Below are 20,121 nucleotides of genomic sequence, written 5' to 3' on the forward strand. Positions count from 1 at the left end.
GTAATAATTATGTGTTGCCATGCCTTACAATTAGACTTTACAAGAGGCACATTTTAAGTAACTAAACAAGGGGAGACTATTTTTTGCTAAGGATGTGGTGGAGGTCCTCTAGGATGTCAAGGTGGAGTAGGCAGTGACCCTTCCAATAATATGATGATGCTACTGGGTCCTGGACACTGACTTTATTACTGTGTTCTACTGACCAGAATAAACTTAAATGGGCAATCTCATTAAAAATAGTTTTGCTATTGCACTACTTATGGTAAATAAAAAACTTTCCAGTGTACTTTGTTTTAAAAAAAATTAAGTTCTCTATGTTTTATTTGTGTTTAAAAAAGCTGCCACTAGGTGTCTCCCTACTTGTCCAGAGCACATTTCCCCCCATCTTTTGCACAGACTTTGGACTCCTGCTGGCCTGGCTGAAGTCCAAAATCAGGAAATGCTGAGGGGGGTAGGGGGTGTACAGCCTTAGCCAATCATAGCTCACCTCACATACTTAACTGCTATGGGCTGTGAGTAGCAGAGTGAGGGAGGAAGGTCTCCCCTGTGTGGCTTCAGATGATGTCACACCTGCTGGGGAACGCCCCTTCCCAGTCTGTGAATCTGACTGAGTAGAAAATACAATGCAATATCAAGGTAGAAGACTCACAAATAATAAAAATGAAGGTAGGGGGTTGTTTATCATGATGGAAGCAGTGAACTGGGAACATTATAAAATTTAACAAGATCATGAGAGGTACTCTTTAAAGCCAATCATATGGACAAGATACTGAATGTTTAAAACACTGCCACCTGGAATAGGTGGTCTTTACTTAACTCGTATTGGACTCTAAGAATATGTATAAACAACAAGTACTGAATATGCCCATCAATTGCTACTGCGGTCTAGTGGTGGAGTAGAGGGTATGTGACCTCTATGACATCTCCACTGATAACATTCTCATGATGGACATTGGTGGTTTAGTGTAAATGTGACTATTTAATCTGTAAATACGTACATGCAGTGACGTACCACATATTGAGGCAGACTATGCCATTGCTATGGGGCTCCGGGGGCAAAGGGGCCAAACAGGGCTAAATGGTACCGTTCCCCTCTACCACCATATGACTTGCAGGTAGTTGGAAAAATGTATCAGGTCATTATGTATACCATACTTTAGTTTATCATTCTACAATAGCAGGAAATCTATTTATCTATCTGCCCCTCTCTCTCTAATATATGTCATCCATACATTTATTTAATTTCTCTGGTCCAATGGATTATACCTGCATGAAGTTGTGATGTATGTATTCTTTGTTAAACCAGTGTAAAGTTTGAGGGTAGAGTCTGGCAGCATGGTTCTCTTCCCATTATAATTTATACATGTATAGGGGAGCCAGTTTAAATAACTGTTATTATTCATATTGACCAACATAATAAAGATACCATTTCAGCTTTATCACATGGTGAATGTCATAAAACCATTTTGTTGTTGTGCGTGTGTGTGTTTTTTTTTTTTTTTTTTTTTTTTTTTTAACCTCTTCATGACCCAGCAGATTTCTGGCTCATGTTTTTTCCTCCTTACATTCTAAGACCCATACCTTTTTAGTTTTTTGACTGAAAAAGTTGTATTAGGGCTTATTTTCTGTGTGACAAGTTGGAATTTCCAATGATTCACTTTTTTTTTAATCATACAATGTATTACAAAGCCAGAAAAAATTATATGCAGGGCAAAATTGAAAAAAATATGGAATTGCGCAATTTTGTAGGGCAATCATTTTTTTGGAGTTCAAAATACGGTAAATCTGATATTCCATTTTTATTCTATGGGTCAGTACAATTCCAATGATAGCAAACTTGAATATTTTTTGATTAATTTTATTGTTAAAAAAAAATTTAAAGCTTGAAATATAAAAAAAATTCTCACCCCTATGACTTTTTTATTTTTCTACCTACAGAGCTGTTTTATGCGCTATGAGCTGTAGTTTTTAACAGTACCACTTTTGTGTAGTTCTGTTTTTTTGATCACTTTTTATAAAAAAAAATTTGGGATGTAATGTAACTAAAAATCAGCAATTTTGGCATAAGGATTTTTTTTGCGTTTACGTCGTTCACAGTGCAGGATCAGAAACATAATAATTTAATAGTTCGGACCATTATGCACGCGGCAATACAAAATTGTCTGCCAGTCTGTCTTGCAAACTAGGGGAAAGGACCTTCAAGGGGAAAAGCCCAAACACTCCAGAGATCTATCTTTAACTCCTTAAGGACTGAGGGTTTTTCATTTTTTTCAGATCGTTTTTTTCCTCCTCACCTTTTAAAAATCATAACCCTTTCAATTTTGCACCTAAAAAGCCATATGATGGCTTATATTTTGCGCCACCAATTCTACTTTGCAGTGACATCAGTCATTTTACCCAAAAATCTACAGCTAAACGAGGGAAAAAATCATTGTGCAACGAAATTGAAGAAAAAACGCAATTTTGTAAATTTTGGGGGCTTACGTTTCTATGCAGTACATTTTTCAGTAAAAATAACACCTTATCTTTATTCTGTAGGTCCATACGATTAAAATGATACCCTACTTATATCGGTTTGATTTTGTCGTACTTCTGGAAAAAATCATAACTACATGCACGGAAATGTATATGTTTAAAATTGTCATCTTCTGACCCCTATAATTTTTTTATTTTTCTGCGTATGGGGCAGTATGAGGGCTCATTTTTTGCGCCGTGATCTGCCATTTTTGTGGTACCATTTTTGCATTGATCGGGCTTTTTGATCGCTTTTTATTCATTTTTTCATGATGCAAAAAGCAACCAAGAATATGTTATAGTTGGAATTTTTTTGCGCATACGCCATTGACCAAGTGGTTTAATTAATTATATATTTTTATAGTTCGGACATTTACGCACGCGACGATACCACATATGTTTATATTTATTTTTATTTATGGGAAAAGGGGGGTGATTTGAACTTTTATTAAGGAAAGGGTTAAATCACATTTATTAACTTTTTGTTTACACTTTTTTTTGCAGTGTTATAGCTCCTATAGGGGGCTATAACATTGCACACACTGATTGCCAGCACTGTTCACTGCAAAGCCATAGCTTTGCAGTTATCAGTGTTATTGGTGGTCGATTGCTCTAGCCTGCATCTCAGGCTTGGAGCAATCAATCGCCGAAGGGACACGCCGGAGGCAGGTAAGAGGACCTCCGCTCATGTCCCAGCTGATCGGAACACCGCATTTTCACTGCGGTGGTCCTGATCAGCCCCACTGAGCAGCCGGGCAGCTTTCACTTTCGTTTTAGATGCGGCATTAAACTTTGAACGCCGCTTCTAAAGGGTTAATAGCGCGTGGCACCGTGATTGCTGCTGCCCCAGGTCCAGACTTCAGATACATGCCGACCGACCCGATATGACGCAGGGTCCCCGCGTGACCACGCGTTATATTGCGGGAGACGGCAAAGGACGTAAATATACGTCCTTGGTCGTTAAGGGGTTAAAGTGCTGTTTAAAGAGGAATGAGGTTGAGAAGCAGGCATTTGAAAACAAAGCAATGTGCTTGCCTTAAACTAATGATACCATGGGAAAAGTTAAAGGGGTTATCAACCATAAGGGGATTTTAGTACATACCTGGCAGACAGTAATGGACATGCTTAGGAAGGATCTGCGCTTGTCTTGGGGCTAAATGGCTATGTTGTGAGATTACCATAACACTGTAGCTAGCTGTTTGTGAACTAGTATTTCCTGTTTGACTTTTCTTTATTTGACCACAAATCCCACAATTCCATCTTCCTCCCTCCCACACATCAGCCACCCCACCCATTGAAACATAAATGAGCTGCATCCATTCAAATCAGTGTGGTTTTCAATCAGGGTGCCTGCAGCTGTTGCAGATTGATCTCTCTCCCACCAAGCGATCGCTCCACCCATTGAAGCAGACAGGCTCCCTATCATCAGCTGACTTGTGAGTTAGGTCTTGGCCGTATTGCAAGCTGGGAAAAATCTGAGACAACAGTAATTTTGTATGCTGGTAAAAATAAATATTGGAGTGAAAATCACAGAAGAATTGTGAGAAAACCATCACATACAGGTACAGGCACTATATTATGAACTACAGTAACTTTACAGCCCCTGTAGCATAGTCAAATAAAAAAAAAAATCCTGGAATACCCCTTTAAGGTTGGGTATAAAGTGTGTGTGGGGGGGAGGGGGGCTCAATAAATAATTTTGCTCCAGAGCCAATGTCCAAAATATATAACAAAAACATTGAAAGTGGCAATATGCAGTGTCATAGCTATTCATAGAAAATCTCCCCGTACAGCTTTTGCATTGGGATCAATATGTGGTTTCTGCTATTAGAAACTGCTCATACTGTCTCATGATTTCATGCATATTTATCTATGGATTTCCTAACATATAGGAATGTTAAGCAAAGTTTTATTTGAAAAATAGCATATCTAAGATGTTTTTTTTTCTTGCAGCATATACTGTAAAACATCACTGTAAGATGTATCAATCATAATAAGTTTGGCCACACACTAACATTTTGCTAATTAAAAAAATAACCAATGTATATAGCAATTTTCTTTTACATATGTTTCTATAAAAAGGGCTCAGCATCGCTGATTACTTGAATAATGCATTTGAAAAATGTCCTTACTGCATCTTTTGAATGAAAAAAATATAATTATGCCCAGCAGTTTATGTCAGTTCCATAATGATCTGCACGGTTACTTTTCTTATGAAATTACACTATCTGAGTTTCCTCTTAGAAATACATGCACTAAAATAACCTACCTACATAGTAGCTTGGAATTTTTGAAAAGTACATTGCGTACTAGTCTTGAAATGATAATAATACACATAAAAGTTTGAAGTGACCTAGAAGTTACATTTCAGAGAACTTTGTGTTTCATGTATAAATGGCATGCAAACCTGCGTTTGAACAAATGACTCCTTGAGAATTTTTGCACATCTCGTTGCTTTGCTTTCGTGTCAGATCACAAGTAGCTGGGTATTGACAGGCTTCTCCAGACCAGCCAAAATCACACTGGCACTTTCCACAGTCACATGTTCCGTGTCCTAAAAAAACAGACAAGGATTTTTATTTTATTTTTAAATTAAACACAAATGCTTGTTTTTCGCTAGAGAGTTGTGTTTACAGTCAATTTAACCCTGTGCACACATACTTAAATAAGCTGTTGTGCCTCACTTTTTTTTTTGCTTTATTTTCTGCCACCTTATGTTTAATTCTCCCTTTTTACACCTATTTATAATACACTAAAAAGGTATGGTCATAGTAGAAATGGTGTAGTAGAAATTGTAAGATACAGTTTACTAAGCACAGATACAGTAAACTGTAAATATAAATATGCGTAAATATAGTTGTGCCCAAAACTTATATAATTAAAACGAGTGAATAAAATTATTTTTTTTTTTATTAAACCTGGATACAAATTCTTTGCAATCAATGTCTGCCTGGTTCTAGAGCACAAAGACATCACCAAATACTTCTGCTTATACTGTAGTTGGGTCTATTGTAATTTATACTAAAGATCCTCTGATGCTCCAGTCTGCCAGTCTTATCCTGCCATAGTATCTTTTTGAGCTGATGGCAAATGCAGTTCACAGTAAAAATAAATGTTAAAAGGTAGTAGGTACAACAAAAAGCTGTGACCTTTAAACTATACTGTTGTTTGTATATATAGAAATATAGCCCAAGTTTGTGCCTTCTATACCTGACGTTGGGCTTTTACGTAAATAATAAGGTCAGTTATCATGTTAAAATAATTATGTTTTGTGGAGGAAATCTCATTATATAAACCTCAAATAGCTATGTTTATATCCCTAAGCCACATTGTAATATAAAGTATTTGCCTGAGGTCACAGTATGGAACATAAAAAGGGCAAGCATATTGAACATAATTGTAAAACGCTTCCCTTATGATATGGTAGGAAGCTTAAATAAAGCATTTTTTGTAAAAGCTGTTCTCTACAATGTAATCCCCACAGAAGAAATAGACTCTAAAATGATTAGCCCAAGGCTAGGGCCATGTTGTACATTATGTTTGATTCTTCTTTCTAAGAGAAAATAAACATCAATCTGCAAGTTACTGTACTTTCTTATGAGTTCTTTTGGCACCAGAACCTGGTTTAAACAGTAGAAGGTTTGTTCTTTGCCATTATTCCAAACTTGTAGGTATCACATAAGACCTACCTATCCAAATTTTCACCTAATTAACTTTATATGCCAATTTCATTTATATTTATATTTTATATTAAAAAAAAGTGATATATTCCCTATTCTCTACTAAGGTCCTGTCCCCACTCCCCAGAGCTGTAGTCACTATTCTGGTAATACATCACATCCTCCAGTCTCCTCTAAAGATGCACTCACTATTCTGCTGTCACATCGCTATGTTGCACCCACTTTTCTGTCATATACGTTTTTATCCTCTAGAGCTATAGTTAATATTCTGCCTTTACATCACGTCTCATCCTCCAGTCACATCCAGAGATGCAGTCGCTCTTCTGCTTTTACATTTATGTCTTATCCTCCAGTCACCTCAATAGGCGCACTCACTATTCTGATTTTGCATCATGTTTTTAGTCTGAAGGTGACTAAGGGGGGGGGGGGGGGGTTTACACTAAAATGTAAACCATTCACATCTTGATTAATCATTTCATGCCCAACTGCCATACGTGCATGCTGGCTAGATGTTGAGTGGCTATATGTAGCTGACACCCACTATGTGTAGCTGACATCATTCTGCAGTAAGTGGATGGGATCTGTTAGAATGTCACCCACTTTGCTAGTACTGTAATATGCTGCAGATTTTTTATCTGCAAAATGTAGAAGGAAAATCTGCAGCCAATTTGCCCTATGTGTGTACACCTATAGTCTGAAGTAACTATGCTTTACTAAAGTGCAGACACTGACAAAATGGCATTGCACAGTGCAACTGAACCCGCCCACCTTCCCTCCCTCTTTTTGAACTCAGACACAAGATAAAGGGAGATGCAAGGTCACCAACATGGAGAGGGGGAGGACAGATTTCCAGCAGTCAAGTAGCTTGCCTTCTCTAGATACCTTATTTTAGCTTCCTATGCTGGCCAACAGTAGAAAATATGTAAAATTATTATTTAATTTTTCATATTTTTTGACAGGTAATTTTTTTCCAAATATTTCCAAAAATATATCAAATTAGAAAAATGTATTTAACCTCTAACATTAAAATTTCAAATTTGGTGACACATTCCCTTTAACATTTTTTGGCTTGGCTGGGAAATGATACATTGAGAAAAGGAACATTGATTTTAAGTTGAGACTTAAACTGAGCTTTCTTTCTTACAAGAAATATTTGGTGTAAGGCCCCTTTCACACTATACATTCATCCGTTTTAAAGATCTGTTATAAAACAATTTCTCCGGTTACTTTCTCCTGTCTCAGAATAACTTTCGTGATTAATAACGGGCTATGATGGGTTAGAACGGATCATGTAAAAATCCCATAGACTATAATGCGATTTTGTAATGGCCGTATGGGATTTTGTAAATTTTAACAGCCGATTTTCAGGGTTTTCATAATGGAACTTTATAATGTATCTTTAAATGGATGAATGTATAGTGTGAAAGGAGCCTTAGCCAAACACCACCTAAAAAGACATCATAGCAACTGGAGATCTAGTTGAATAATTGACAGTACACGTCATCATTCTGCTCCCTAAGCAGACAGAAAAGAGCAGTGACGCAGGCTGTCAACTACACCGGGGGGGGGGGGGGGGGGGTCATCACTACGGCAGGAGCAATGAGCAACAGGACTAGGTAAGTATAACTCCCCGCCCAGGGGACTAATTATGGGGTGGCAGTGGTAACTTAAAAACTTGATATCATCATCCCTGGATGATGCCATAAAGCCATGGAAGGATTTTACCATATATAATGAGTAACGCACTGAAGCACAGTGTATCTAAGAGGATAGAAAACTTGAGTTTAAAATAAAATCTGATTTAATTTGAGCCTGTTACAAATAATGCAGTGCAAAGCTGACATAGTTTGCCACAAATGTGACTCATGCTTTTAAAACAGAACACGGGAGGACCTCAAGAAGACAATGATAAATTAACTTCATCCATCAACACAGCTGAGATAGGAGGATCCATATTAATGATATACTGTTTTCTCAAAAATTAAGAAAGAACAATTCTTTCCCAACTAAATAGCCAAATAATCCATGAAAATAGTATCACCAGACTGTGATCCATATACATTGAATATTAGCCAATTTACACATTTGATTTTAACCCCTTGAGGATGCAGGGGTTTTCAGTTTTAGCATTTTCGTTTTTCCTCCTTACCTTATAGCTCCTATAGGGGCCTATAACATTACATACACTGATCTTTTACACAGATCGCTGGCGTGTATTAACATGCCTGTGATCAGTGTTATTGGTGCTTGACTGCTCCTGCCTGGATCTCAGGCACGGAGCAGTCATTCGCCGATCGGACACCGAGAAAGCAGGAAGGGTCCCTCCCGGTGTCCTGTAAGCTGTTCGGGGCGGCGCGATTTCACCGCGGCGGTCCCGAACAGCCCGACTGAGCCACCAGGATAGTTTCACTTTCGCTTCAGACACGGCGGTCAGCTTTGATCGCCGCGTCTGAAGGGTTAATACAGGGCATCACTGCGATCGGTGATGTCCTGTATTAGCCACAGGTCCCGGCCGTTGATGGCCACAGTGACCACCGCGATATGACGCGGGTTCACCGCGTGACCCCCGCGGCATATCGTGGGAGCCGGCGCAAGACGTAGATATACATCCTTCGTCGTTAAGGAGTTAACCAAAAATGTGATTTTGATACATTTTTGCAACAAAATATACAATCTCATTATACTGTTACAGGCAATAGACAGAGGTTTAGAACATTACAATTGTTATTGGGGCAAGGTCAGATATACACTGCTCCCTGGGACAGGAAGCAGTGTATATCTATGCTTGCCCCAATTCACTGTCCCTACCTGCTTGGACGATCCACCCTAAACAGGAGCTCCCTGTTATGAAGCTGGATGTGGATCCTCTAACCTGTGTGGCTAATGACTCGGACCGTATCGGGGAGCGGAGTCTAAGGTGCCGTTGGTCTTCACCAGAGCCTGCCGCAAGACAGGATGGACTTGCTGCGGCAGGAGACACCCAAGTCTCTACCCCCGACACGGCTCAACCACACAGGTAGCTGGGAAAGGCGAGGTACCCAAGGATAAGGCAGTAGTGTAGTCAAACATAGCAGAAGGTCAAGGCTGGCGGCAAAGGTGCGAGGTCAAATAACATACCGGGAAGGTCTGGATACACGGGTAAGGCAAACAGGCAATATGGAACGCTTAATCTAGGGGCACTGAAGATTCGGCAGGGAAGTGTGGGAGGTGCAGGGACTTTATAATGTAGTGTCAGGTGCAACAACTAATTATGGGCGCACTGGCCCTTTAAATTTCAGAGCTGCCGCGCGCGCGCCCTAGGAGACGGGGATGCGTGCACCGGAGCTGAGACACAGAGGAGGAGGCGACAGCGGAGCGTGGTGAGTGATGGGCTGGCATTCGCATGCGGGCTCATCCCACGATGCGAATCCCAGCCCCGCCTGCAGACGGGGACACAGGGACTCTGCGCTCACAGCGGGAGCTTACGGCCGGAGCACGGAGTGCAACACTCCCAACTGGGCGATAAACTCTACACTGGACACAGTGTAGCCACAGGAAAGCCCGACAGGCCCGGTCAGCAACACATGGACAGATTGGTACCAAATCAGCAGACAAGGGGTTAATCCAAAACAAGCCAGAGAGTCAAAAACTAGAGGGGAGCACAGTATACATTCAGAAACACAGTCAGGACAAGCAAGGTTCAAACTAAATCAGCAGACAAAAGCAATGACAGGTAACAGGCATAAGTCAGATAAGGTCAGGCCAAGTCCCAAAAAATTGCTAGATAAATGCTAGAGAAAAGTTAAATCCACAATAACAGACACAAGCTAAAGACATGAATTAATTCAAATATTCCGCCTCTGGTAGGGTGATTGGCCCAGCACCCATGTCTCCTGATTGGCTAGGCTGGCTGCCTTACACAGTCATGAAAGGCCCTGTGACGTGCAAGACTATCGCCAGGATGACAATAAATGCCACCAGCCACCTGAGAGAAAGCTAAAGGCAGCGGTGGACCCCAGCTGGTGGTAAGTTTAGTATATGTGTATTATAAAAGTATGCATATATTCAATCTAAGTCAAAGAACAATTATTACTAGAGATTAGGAAATTGATTAAGAAAGAAGCAAATTTGTTCCCAAATTTTACCCCCAAAAATTACTTATTTGCCCATATTAAAAATTTTGGGGATTCGCTTTGGGCCAATCTGTACAGGAGTAGAAACTCCTGTCAAAGATAGGAGTCCCTGACCTTGTACAAACTAAGAATTCTTACTATGTTTCCCACTTGCTGAGACTATTCTAAATTTTACTATGATGCCCGTTGTGTCGAGTGCACAGCACCCAGTCCAGCAAGTGTTAACATATAGTACATGCCCCCTGCTCAGTACAGAGTTTCCATGGTGCCCTAACATAGGATGCCATGGAAACTACTGTACATATAAGAACTTGGACTGTCATTTCAGCAGGATGCCATGGAAACTAAATTGAGGAGAAGGGGCTGCTATTAGACAGTAAGCATCGCTTCTTACTGCATGGCCCATGGACATAAGAGGCTATGTACCACTACTTGGGGTTGAAACCAAGTCAGCCATCAAATCTAAACCAAATTTAGCAGCCAATTTGCACAAAACCAATTTGCTCATTGCTATGCACCCCCCATAGAAATGAATGGAGCGCATGCCTTCTTCCTTACTGAGAGCCGGGCCACGTTATGGAGATCGAGGGGGATCGCAGTGGACAGACCCCCCACAAGAAGCTACTTAACCTCTAACCTGTGGATAGGGGATAAGTTAATTATTGCTGTAGCTCTCCTTTAAAGGAAAACGGTCTCCAGTTCACGCACACTAAACTCAATACACCGGGTTATAGTGCAGGTGAACAGGAGACTGATGCGGGCTCTCTGACTAATATACATACCTGCAATCCAGCGCCCAGTCCCTCTGAAGATCAGCTTTTTTCTGCGCTGAATGGCACATTAGAGGCAGACCCGCCGGCTAGATTTGAATATTCATGGTAACGCGAGCGCTCAGTAGGCACAAGCGCTCACATGACCAGCGAACGTGAATATTCAAATCCAGCAGATGGGCCCGCCTCCAGCGCGCAATTCAGAGCAGAAAGAAGCCGATCTTCAGAGGGACCGGGCGCCGGACTGCAGGTATGTATATCAGTCAGAGAGCCCACATCGGTCTCCTGTTCACACGCATTATAACCCGGTGTATTGGGTTTAGTGTAAGTGAACGGATGACCGTTTTCCTTTAAAGTAGACATTCTAATTTCTAAAGGGACTACTCTGTTTTTTGCCTCTGTGCTATCAATATATGTTCTAGATATATTGCAGTTTCACCAGAGCCCAACAAATTGGCTTGTGGTATCCCAGTGCATAACACACTTGTCTACCTGCCCTTTCAGGTGTATGCCACTTTACCGTGTCTGCCCCAACCCACTGCTCAGGTTATGTGTGTCATAATATATTTTAATGTAATGTCATATATTTAATGCCTTTATATTTTGTAATACCATGTAAGGGTTAAATTTGTCTGTGCAGGAGAATGCACAGAAAATTTTGGCCAATCAGGGCCTCCTGCCCTGCTTGCCCAGGTCTGTCTAGACGGGGAGGAGTTAGTCAGTGTGAATCTGGAGTGAGGGAGAAAAGTGAGTGGAGATGAAGTCCAGACCTCTGCTGTGTGACCTGTACCAAACCACATGAGAACAGCCCCAAGAGACCCAGTTGCTGCAACCATCTTTGTTCCTGAGTAACATCACCCTTCACCGGGATCCCATCGACCAGGTCGTCCGTCAGTCAACTCTGTCCACGTCAAGTCCGGTTTAGGGAGAAGAGCCAAGTGAGCCAACGGGCCCCATTAGCAAAAGAAGAGGATAATGTTAGAGTGAAAGCCTCTGGCAGCTCCGATCCATACAAGCCCACCCTGGCAGTAAGCCCTTACACTGGATACTCCAAGGGAAGTGCAGAGTTAGTGATTGTCAGCTCCAGGGTCAAGTCAAGCTTGCTTGTATCAAGTCCCAGTCAGTCTGTCCAAGTCAAGTTCAGACCAGCCTCAGCTAAATCTAAAAGCAAAAACAAAAAGAAACATAGCCAGCACAACTACCTAATACACAGGTGCATGCTGCTGTGGCAAGTATACAAAAAAGAAAGTTGCAGCAGCACTCGAGGTCATAAAATGGAGGCTCTTTGATCAAAACGTGTCCCCCATCCACCACGCGGAGGTGGCCTCATTTCGGATGGGAGCCTAACATTCATTTCACTCTCCTCTGACTGGGTAACATGCTGGATCCACTATCAATTTAAAAACCTCCTGTGAAAAAGGGAGGGGTTCACGGCTAGAGAGGGTGCAACTCCCAGCTCAGCTAAACCTAAGTCAAGAAGAACTATAAGTCCCATAGCGCCAAGCAGCAATTGTGGCTCTCTGTTGCAGCCTTCAGTGAATATTACACTAAAGTGAACTGTTCCTGTTTGTACAGCATAGCAAGTTCCTGAAGTAAAGTTAAAAGTGGTGCCCACCCAGAAAACTGCTGCAAGGAGCGAACTCTGCTCCGTGCAAGATGACGAGCAACCACAGCTGTCACGCCCCCCTCCATTCATGTCTATGGAAGGAGGCGTGATGGCTACGTACTAGCCGTCATGCCCCCTCACATGGACAATAATGGAGGGGCGTGGCATCACAAACATGGAAGCACCAAGAAAAAGCTGGTTAAAAAACTTCCCCGACTTATAAATCTGTGAATCCCTCTAGTAAATAGAGTGGAATCCTGCAAGTCAGAAACAACATTTCCCACTTGTAAAAACCCAACACTCTTAGTAAATGAAGTTCATTATCTTTATTCTGTAGGTGTATTGGATTACAATGATACCCAATTTATATTTTATAGCCAAGTTTTATTTTGTTTTATTTTCCCAATTATATCTATTAAAACTTTTTGTGCAAAAATGATTATGCTTTATTAGTGTGCTATAATTTTTTTTTGAGTTTTCCAAATACATGGCTGTATGGGGGCTTATTCTTTTGATCTGTACCATTTTTGTTTGTATGGGACTTGAATCACTTTTTATAATTTTTTTATGGTATATGAAGTGAGCAAAAATACAGAATTCTGGACTTAGTTTTTTTGTTTTACATTTTTTGCCCATATAACACTATATTTTAATAGTTCATAATTTTTTTGTGTCCATGGGGGGGCTATTACATGCCATAACGCCATCACGTGCGCTCTATTAGTGCAAGCTTCCATGGATTCCTGCACTGAAGGAGCACCATTGTATTGGATGGAGGCAGGAAGGGATCCTCAGCCCATACTCTCAGCTGATCTGGACCACGCTATTTCATTTTTGTGGTCCAGATCAGCTGCATGAGCTAACCAGCAAGCTAATTTCCTGATTTAGATGTCTAAAAGGTTAAAGGAGTTATCCAGGAAAGAAAAACAGAGCTAATTTCTTCTTAAAAAAAAAAAAAAAACACTCCTCATCTGTCTGCAGGTTTGGTGTGGTTCTGCAGCTCAGTTCCAATGAAGTGAATGAAGCCAAGTTGTAATTCCACACACAACCTGGGGACAGACGTGGAGCTGTTTTTGAACCCCCCCCCCCCAGTCAATTCACACTGGCGATTTGCGCAATTCAAAGTCATACGGGTCAATGGTGACCTGAAAGATAAGGGGGATCGGGTTTGTCCAAGACACCCACGATCCCCTTGAAGGGATAGGAGTGAGGTGGGAGGGGTGCCACCCCTCCTATCCCTGCTATTGGTCGTGTAGAAGCGACGACCAATAGCAGATCGGGGGCGGGGGGGTTAACTTTCGGTTTCCACATTCTGCCCACCCACAGTAGGCGGGGCAGAATGGGGAAATCGAAGCGGACCGGCACCGGAGGTCCACTTACCCATCGGCGGAAGCGGAAGCGACGATCAACAGATTAGATCAGCGGCAGCCGAAGACAGCGATGCAGCTCCCTTGATCCTATGGAAGACGGTGAGTGGCCTAGCAATATCTGGAGAGCTACAGTTTGAGACCACTATACAGTGGTCTCTAAACTGTAGCCCTCCAGATGTTGCAAAACTACAACTCCCAGCATGCCCAGATAGCTGTTTGCGCATGCTGGGATTTGTAGTTTTGCAACAGCTTGAGGGCTACAGTTTGAGACCACTATACAGTGGTCTCTAAACTGTAGCCCTCCAGATCTTGCAAAACTACAACTCCTAGCATGTCCACAAAGCTGTTTGCTGTCTGGGTATGCTGTGATTTCTAGTTTTGCAACATCTGGAGGGCCACAGTTTGGAGATCACTGTGCAGTGGTCTCTAAACTGTAGCTCTCCAGATGTTGCAAAACTGCAAATACCAGCCCAAAAAGCAAACAGCTGTTTTGCCATACTGGGAGTTGCCGTTGCGTACCTTCGGCTGTTGCAGAACTACATCTCCCAGCATGCCCTTCAGCAATCAGTACATGCTGGGAGATGTAGTTTTGCAACAGCTGGAGGCACACTGGTTGGAAAATACTGAGTTAGGTAACAGAACCTTACTGAAGGTTTTCCAACCAGTGTGCCTCCAGCTGTTGCAAAAGTACAACTCCCAGCATGCACGGTCTGTCAATGCATGCTGGGAGTTGTAGTTATGAAACAGCTGGAGGTTCCCCCCCATGTGAATGTACAGGGTACATTGACACGGGCAGGTTTACTGAAAGTACAGTTTCCTGGTTGAAGTTTGAGCTGCGGCAAATTTTTCGCCGCAGCGCAAACTCCTAGCGGGAAACTCACCATAAACCCACCAGTGCGAATGTACCCTAAAAACACTACACTACACTACCACATAATAAAGGGTAAAACACTACATATACACACACTTACACTGCCCCCACCCAATAAAAAAAGTATTGTATGGCAGTGTTTGCAATGGAGACTTAGCAACAGCTGGAGGAACTCTGTTTGGGAATTACTGGCGTAGAATACCCCTATGCCTACCCTTATGCAATCCCTAATTTAGTCCTCAAATGCGCACGGCGCTCTCTCACGTCGGAGCCCTGTCGTATTTCAAGGAAACAGTTTAGGGCCACAAATGGGGTATTTCCGTTTGGGAGAAATTGCACTACAAATTTTGGGGGGATTTTTCTCCCTTTACCCCTTATGAAAAGGAAAGGAAAGAGAAACAGATGATCCAGCCCAGTAGTGCAGATAAAAGCAGATTTTCTTTATTGGGTCAAATACAGACAGGAACTGTAAATGCCGACGCGTTTCGGACCTATGCACGGTCCTTAGTCATGGCATACAAAATTATAAAAATACACACATTATAAAAAAAATCTTAAGGTCATGTGACCATTCATTTGCATGATGAGAAAAAGCTGGAAAACCTGGAATGGATCTTACACTGGAACATCTCAAAGCTACCTATTGTAAAACCCGGACTGTCACACTTCTTCTATATTTATTTTTATTTATTCAATTTTTTCTAAATTATTATATAGATTATCATATTGTATCTTTTGTTGTTATTATCTATTGTTCTTAGAAGATAGTCACCATTGCTTGTATGTTTGTTAAAATATGGGCTAGACAGATAAATAAAAGGAAAAGAAAAGAAAAACTGTGGATACCCTGAGTATATTCATACTATATTGCTCCTATGTCCAATCTTAACAGGATAGAATAAGATCTTGCCTTAAATTCATACCTAGCGGTTGGCGTGTGTCCAGTTGGAATATCCAAAAGGACTCACGATTTAAAAGGGCCCTACTATGATCTCCTCCTCTGGTATGTCGATGTACTTTTTCTATTCCCATCACTCTAAAGGAACCCACATCCCCTCCATGGACGTCTCTAAAGTGCCGTGACAAAGAGGACACATTAAAATTGATTCCCTTGGCGTCTGAAATGTGTCTTCTAATACGGCACTTGAGAGCGTTCATAGTACAGCCTACATACTGCATTTTACATTTTAGACATGTTGCTAAATATACCACATATGTGGAATTGCAGTTTATGTAGGTTTTAACACTATAGGACCTATTGTTACTACATGAGAAAAAAGTATTGGATACCTCTACATGGTTGCAAGTGATACATTGTTTATGAACACATTTCCAGCTCCCTGGAAAATTCAACCATGTGGGTTTTATCTTATTTTTACTAGGGTCCACAAAGAGACTTGGTGACAGCTGGGATCCCAAAGAGGGTCCCCGCTTTGCTACAGCCTGTATGGAATGCACCTGAAAATTTCGCAGGACCGGGTCCTGTTCTAATATTGGTAAATACTTTTTCATGATATTTTTTATATTGTAAAACTGTATGCTATAAGATGTAATAAATTTGGGTAGTACTTGTTTGGATTTGAAGGGATCACAACTATAATTATGATTTCTTTTTTTAATTTGTTTTAATTAATTTATTGCGATCCAAAACCCTTGCTCTCTGTCTAGCCTCTTTTAGATCCACTTCACTGTACCCTCTTTCCAGAAGTCTCTGTTGTAATTTGTCTGATTCATTTTCAAAAGTGGTTAAATTGGTACAATTTCTCCGTAGTCTCACCCGCTCCCCGTAGGGGATATTCCGCACCACATGGTGAGGGTGGCAGGATGTAGCCTGCAAAATCGTATTACCTGCCACCTCTTTACGAAGGGTGAGATCTCAATTTTACCGGTGTGACCTTCAAGAACCACGTCTAAAAATGCTTTTTTGTGATATGACAGATGTAAATTTTAAATTTAAATTGTTGCTGTTAATGTACTGTACGAAGTCATTGAACATTGCCCCATCACTTCTCCAAATCATGACCAAATCGTCTATGTATCGGCCTATCCATTTTATGGGTTTGTTGTGGGGGTTGCTAGGGGTCTCGCTAGTACTTTTATGCCCTCCCGATTGGGAATAGAGTGGTAAAGCGAGACCACATCACATGTGGTCCAACTGTATCCCTCCTTCCACTCCATATGTTGCATGATTTTCAGAACATGTTTCATATCTCGGATATAGGCAGGTGTAATTTTTACCAAAGGTTGTAGGTAACTGTCCACCCAGTCTCCCAGTCTCTCTCCCAAGGCCCCGATTTCGGCCACGATTGGTCGCATAGGGGGGAGGAAACTCCCCCTTATGGACCTTGGGGAGAGAGTGGAAGACTGGGGTTACAGGATCGCCCACATACAGATAATCTCTTTTTTTTCCAAATAAGAATTCCAAATAAGAATTTATTAAAGATTTTCAGATAAGAAAAAAAAATTGTAACAAAACAATGCGAATGCACAACAATAACTCGCATGTCTATGCTGCACAGGGGTCAACAGCAAGGTGTTATATATAATCAGTGCATTACTTACAGTCCAGACAGCGCATCAGAGACCTCGATTAGGTTGCCAGTTGTCACTTATCCTTACTAAACAAGTAGGAAATATTGTTAAGGCATGAAGTGGCAGAGAGGGCGAGGATCAGGCGGGGGTAAGGTCAGGCAGCTATCTAGATACGTGTAAGCAAATACGGTGAAGCAAGGCACCTCGACAACAGATAATCTCTTGTCTTCTTATTTAGAACCCCCATGCTAACCCCCACATCTGGCAATTTTCCCAACATTCGTTGACATTTATGTGTGGGGTCTCCATTTAATTTTTTATAGGTTGTTTCATCTATTAAAATACTCTCATTTAACTTTTTATACAGTCCCGCATATAGCAGAACTATGCCCCCCCCCCACCCCACCCCTTATCTGCATTTCCTATAACTAGGTCGGGGTTGTCTCGCAGTTCTGCCAAAGCTTTCTTTTCCTGTAGGAACCAATTAGGGTTATTGTTTTTTAGTTTGTGGCTCAGTTTAACTAGATCTTTTTCTACCAATTCCTGGTATCTATCCAGTGCACCTGGTCTTGATGTCACTGGATAGAAACCTGCATTCGATATATTAAATTCATTGCCCCTGTCACAAATGCTTTGAGACTCCATATTCAATGCATGTAAAGACATTATATTACATTAATCAACAAAATCAACACACAACTCATGCTCATCTGGATTAGGGGGCATATGAGCTCCATCAAGTCCATCTGTAAGAGAAAGCAATTCGGGGCTATCCGATCCTGAAACAAATCGCATAGCAGATGTACTGTCCTGTTCACACAAAGCAAAATGTCTTTTTAAAGTAACTTTTCTAGCCCAGCGGTTTATGTCCAGAATAGTGGGGAAAAGTTTGAAGTCACATGATGGGACATAATTCACACCTCGACCAACCAATAATGTCTGTGTTTCAGATATAACATAACTTGATAAATTTATAACAGACTGGTTTACTTGCGTGGTGTGTATGATCTTAGAGGGTACCTTATGTTTCCGTCCCGCTCTCCTGGTATGTCCTTTGGGGAGCCTGGACCTTTGATCCCCGCTACGAGTTGTCCTGCAGCCTTCTCTGAGTCAGACCAATTTTCAGCCGAAGACGTGGCCTCTCGAGAAGTATCCACATCTGAAAAGCTTACTTGTCTTCGTCTTTTTGAGTTTTTTCATTTGCGGTTCCGGTTCTTATTTTTACCACTTTCACGGCTGTCTGAACTGGAACGTAAAATAGAGCGTGGCGTGGATGAATTTGAGGCACCTTTTGGATTAAACCAGGAAAACACGGAATCCTCTTTATAGTCGGTTAGATCCTGTTTTTCTTTTTTTTATGTCCATTATAGTTTTTTCCACGGTTTTTACTTTTTCTTCAATTTTTATATTCATTTTTTTTAAATCCTCTGTGTCTCCATAAGGCTCCAAACCCACTTGTAGCTCTTGCATTTCTTATTAAAGCGTTGCTAGCTCGAGCTCCTCTTCCTCCACAATATATCCAATAATTTTTTTGGAGCAATCCAACAGAGCAGAGTCCCATTTATTTTGAAAGGTAGAGGAAAAGACTCTTGTGGTTTTTTTCTTTAGTCGTAATCCACGTGGTACCATATCTTTCTCCAAATATGTGGACAAAGCTTTGTAGTCCCACCATAGTTTCATTTCTTTGATCTTAATGGTTTCCAAATTTCTCATCTTTCCGATGACATCCTGTGAGGCATCTGTATCCGCATGAGCCGCTTCTGTTCCAAAAATGCACTCGCTTTTGCAGCACGGTCCAAATCCTCTATGGGTTGTAAGGAACTGCTCGTGCCTCCAGCTGCCTCCTTTAGTTCCGTCTCCATTTTTGTAATGGATCCCAATGATATAGTACTGCTTCACTGTGGTGGGAGCAAGTCCAACACTGAGCATACAGAGTAAATGAGCCCACCGACAGCTCACCTCCACCCACAGTACCTGTGCACGGATACGGCCAGCAGCGTCTCCAGCCCAAAGAGAAACAGATGATCCAGCCCAGTAGTGCAGATAAAAGCAGATTTTCTTTATTGGGTCAAATACAGGCAGGAACTGTAAACGCCGACGCGTTTCGGACCTATGCACGGTCCTTAAAATTAAGTGGATACCCCACACATAAATGTCAACGAATGTTGGGAGAATTGCTAGATGTGGGGGTTAGCATGGGGGTTCTAAACAAGAAGACAAGAGATTATCTGTATGTGGGTGATCCTGTAACTCCAGTCTTCCACTCTCTCCCCAAGGTCTACAAGGGGGAGTTTCCTCCCCCTATGCGACCAATCATGACCGGAATCGGGGCCTTGGGAGAGAGACTGGGAGACTGGGTGGACAGTTACCTACAACCTATGGTAAAAATTACATCTATCTATATCTGAGATACGAAGCATGTTCTGGAAATCATGCAACATATGGAGTGGAAGGAGGGATACAGTTGGGCCACATGTGATGTGGTCTCGCTTTACCACTCTATTCCCAATCGGGAGGGCAGAAAAGTACTAGTGAGACATCTAGAGGTATACAGCAGATACTCCACGGACCTGAAGATATTTATTTTAATGGCAACAGAATTCCTTTTGGAAAATAATTTTTGCATGTTTAATGAACAGTTTTATCTTCAGGTCCGTGGCGCTCCG

The 20,121-nt window shown here is 41.5% G+C and overlaps 1 protein-coding gene across 1 annotated transcript in view; it reads right to left on the bottom strand.

The window, feature by feature from the left end:
- Positions 1 to 20,121, bottom strand: part of ITGBL1 (integrin subunit beta like 1) — a 500,590-nt gene that overhangs the window by 278,826 nt on the left and 201,643 nt on the right. Inside the window, exon 4 of the mRNA XM_056555676.1 lies at positions 4,922 to 5,068. Within this exon, the coding sequence (XP_056411651.1) occupies positions 4,922 to 5,068 (147 nt within the window). The remainder of the gene's footprint in view (positions 1 to 4,921; positions 5,069 to 20,121) is intronic.

Source organism: Hyla sarda, chromosome 2 (assembly GCF_029499605.1).
Source record: "Hyla sarda isolate aHylSar1 chromosome 2, aHylSar1.hap1, whole genome shotgun sequence".
In the NCBI taxonomy this organism is placed as follows: Eukaryota; Metazoa; Chordata; class Amphibia; order Anura; family Hylidae; genus Hyla; species Hyla sarda.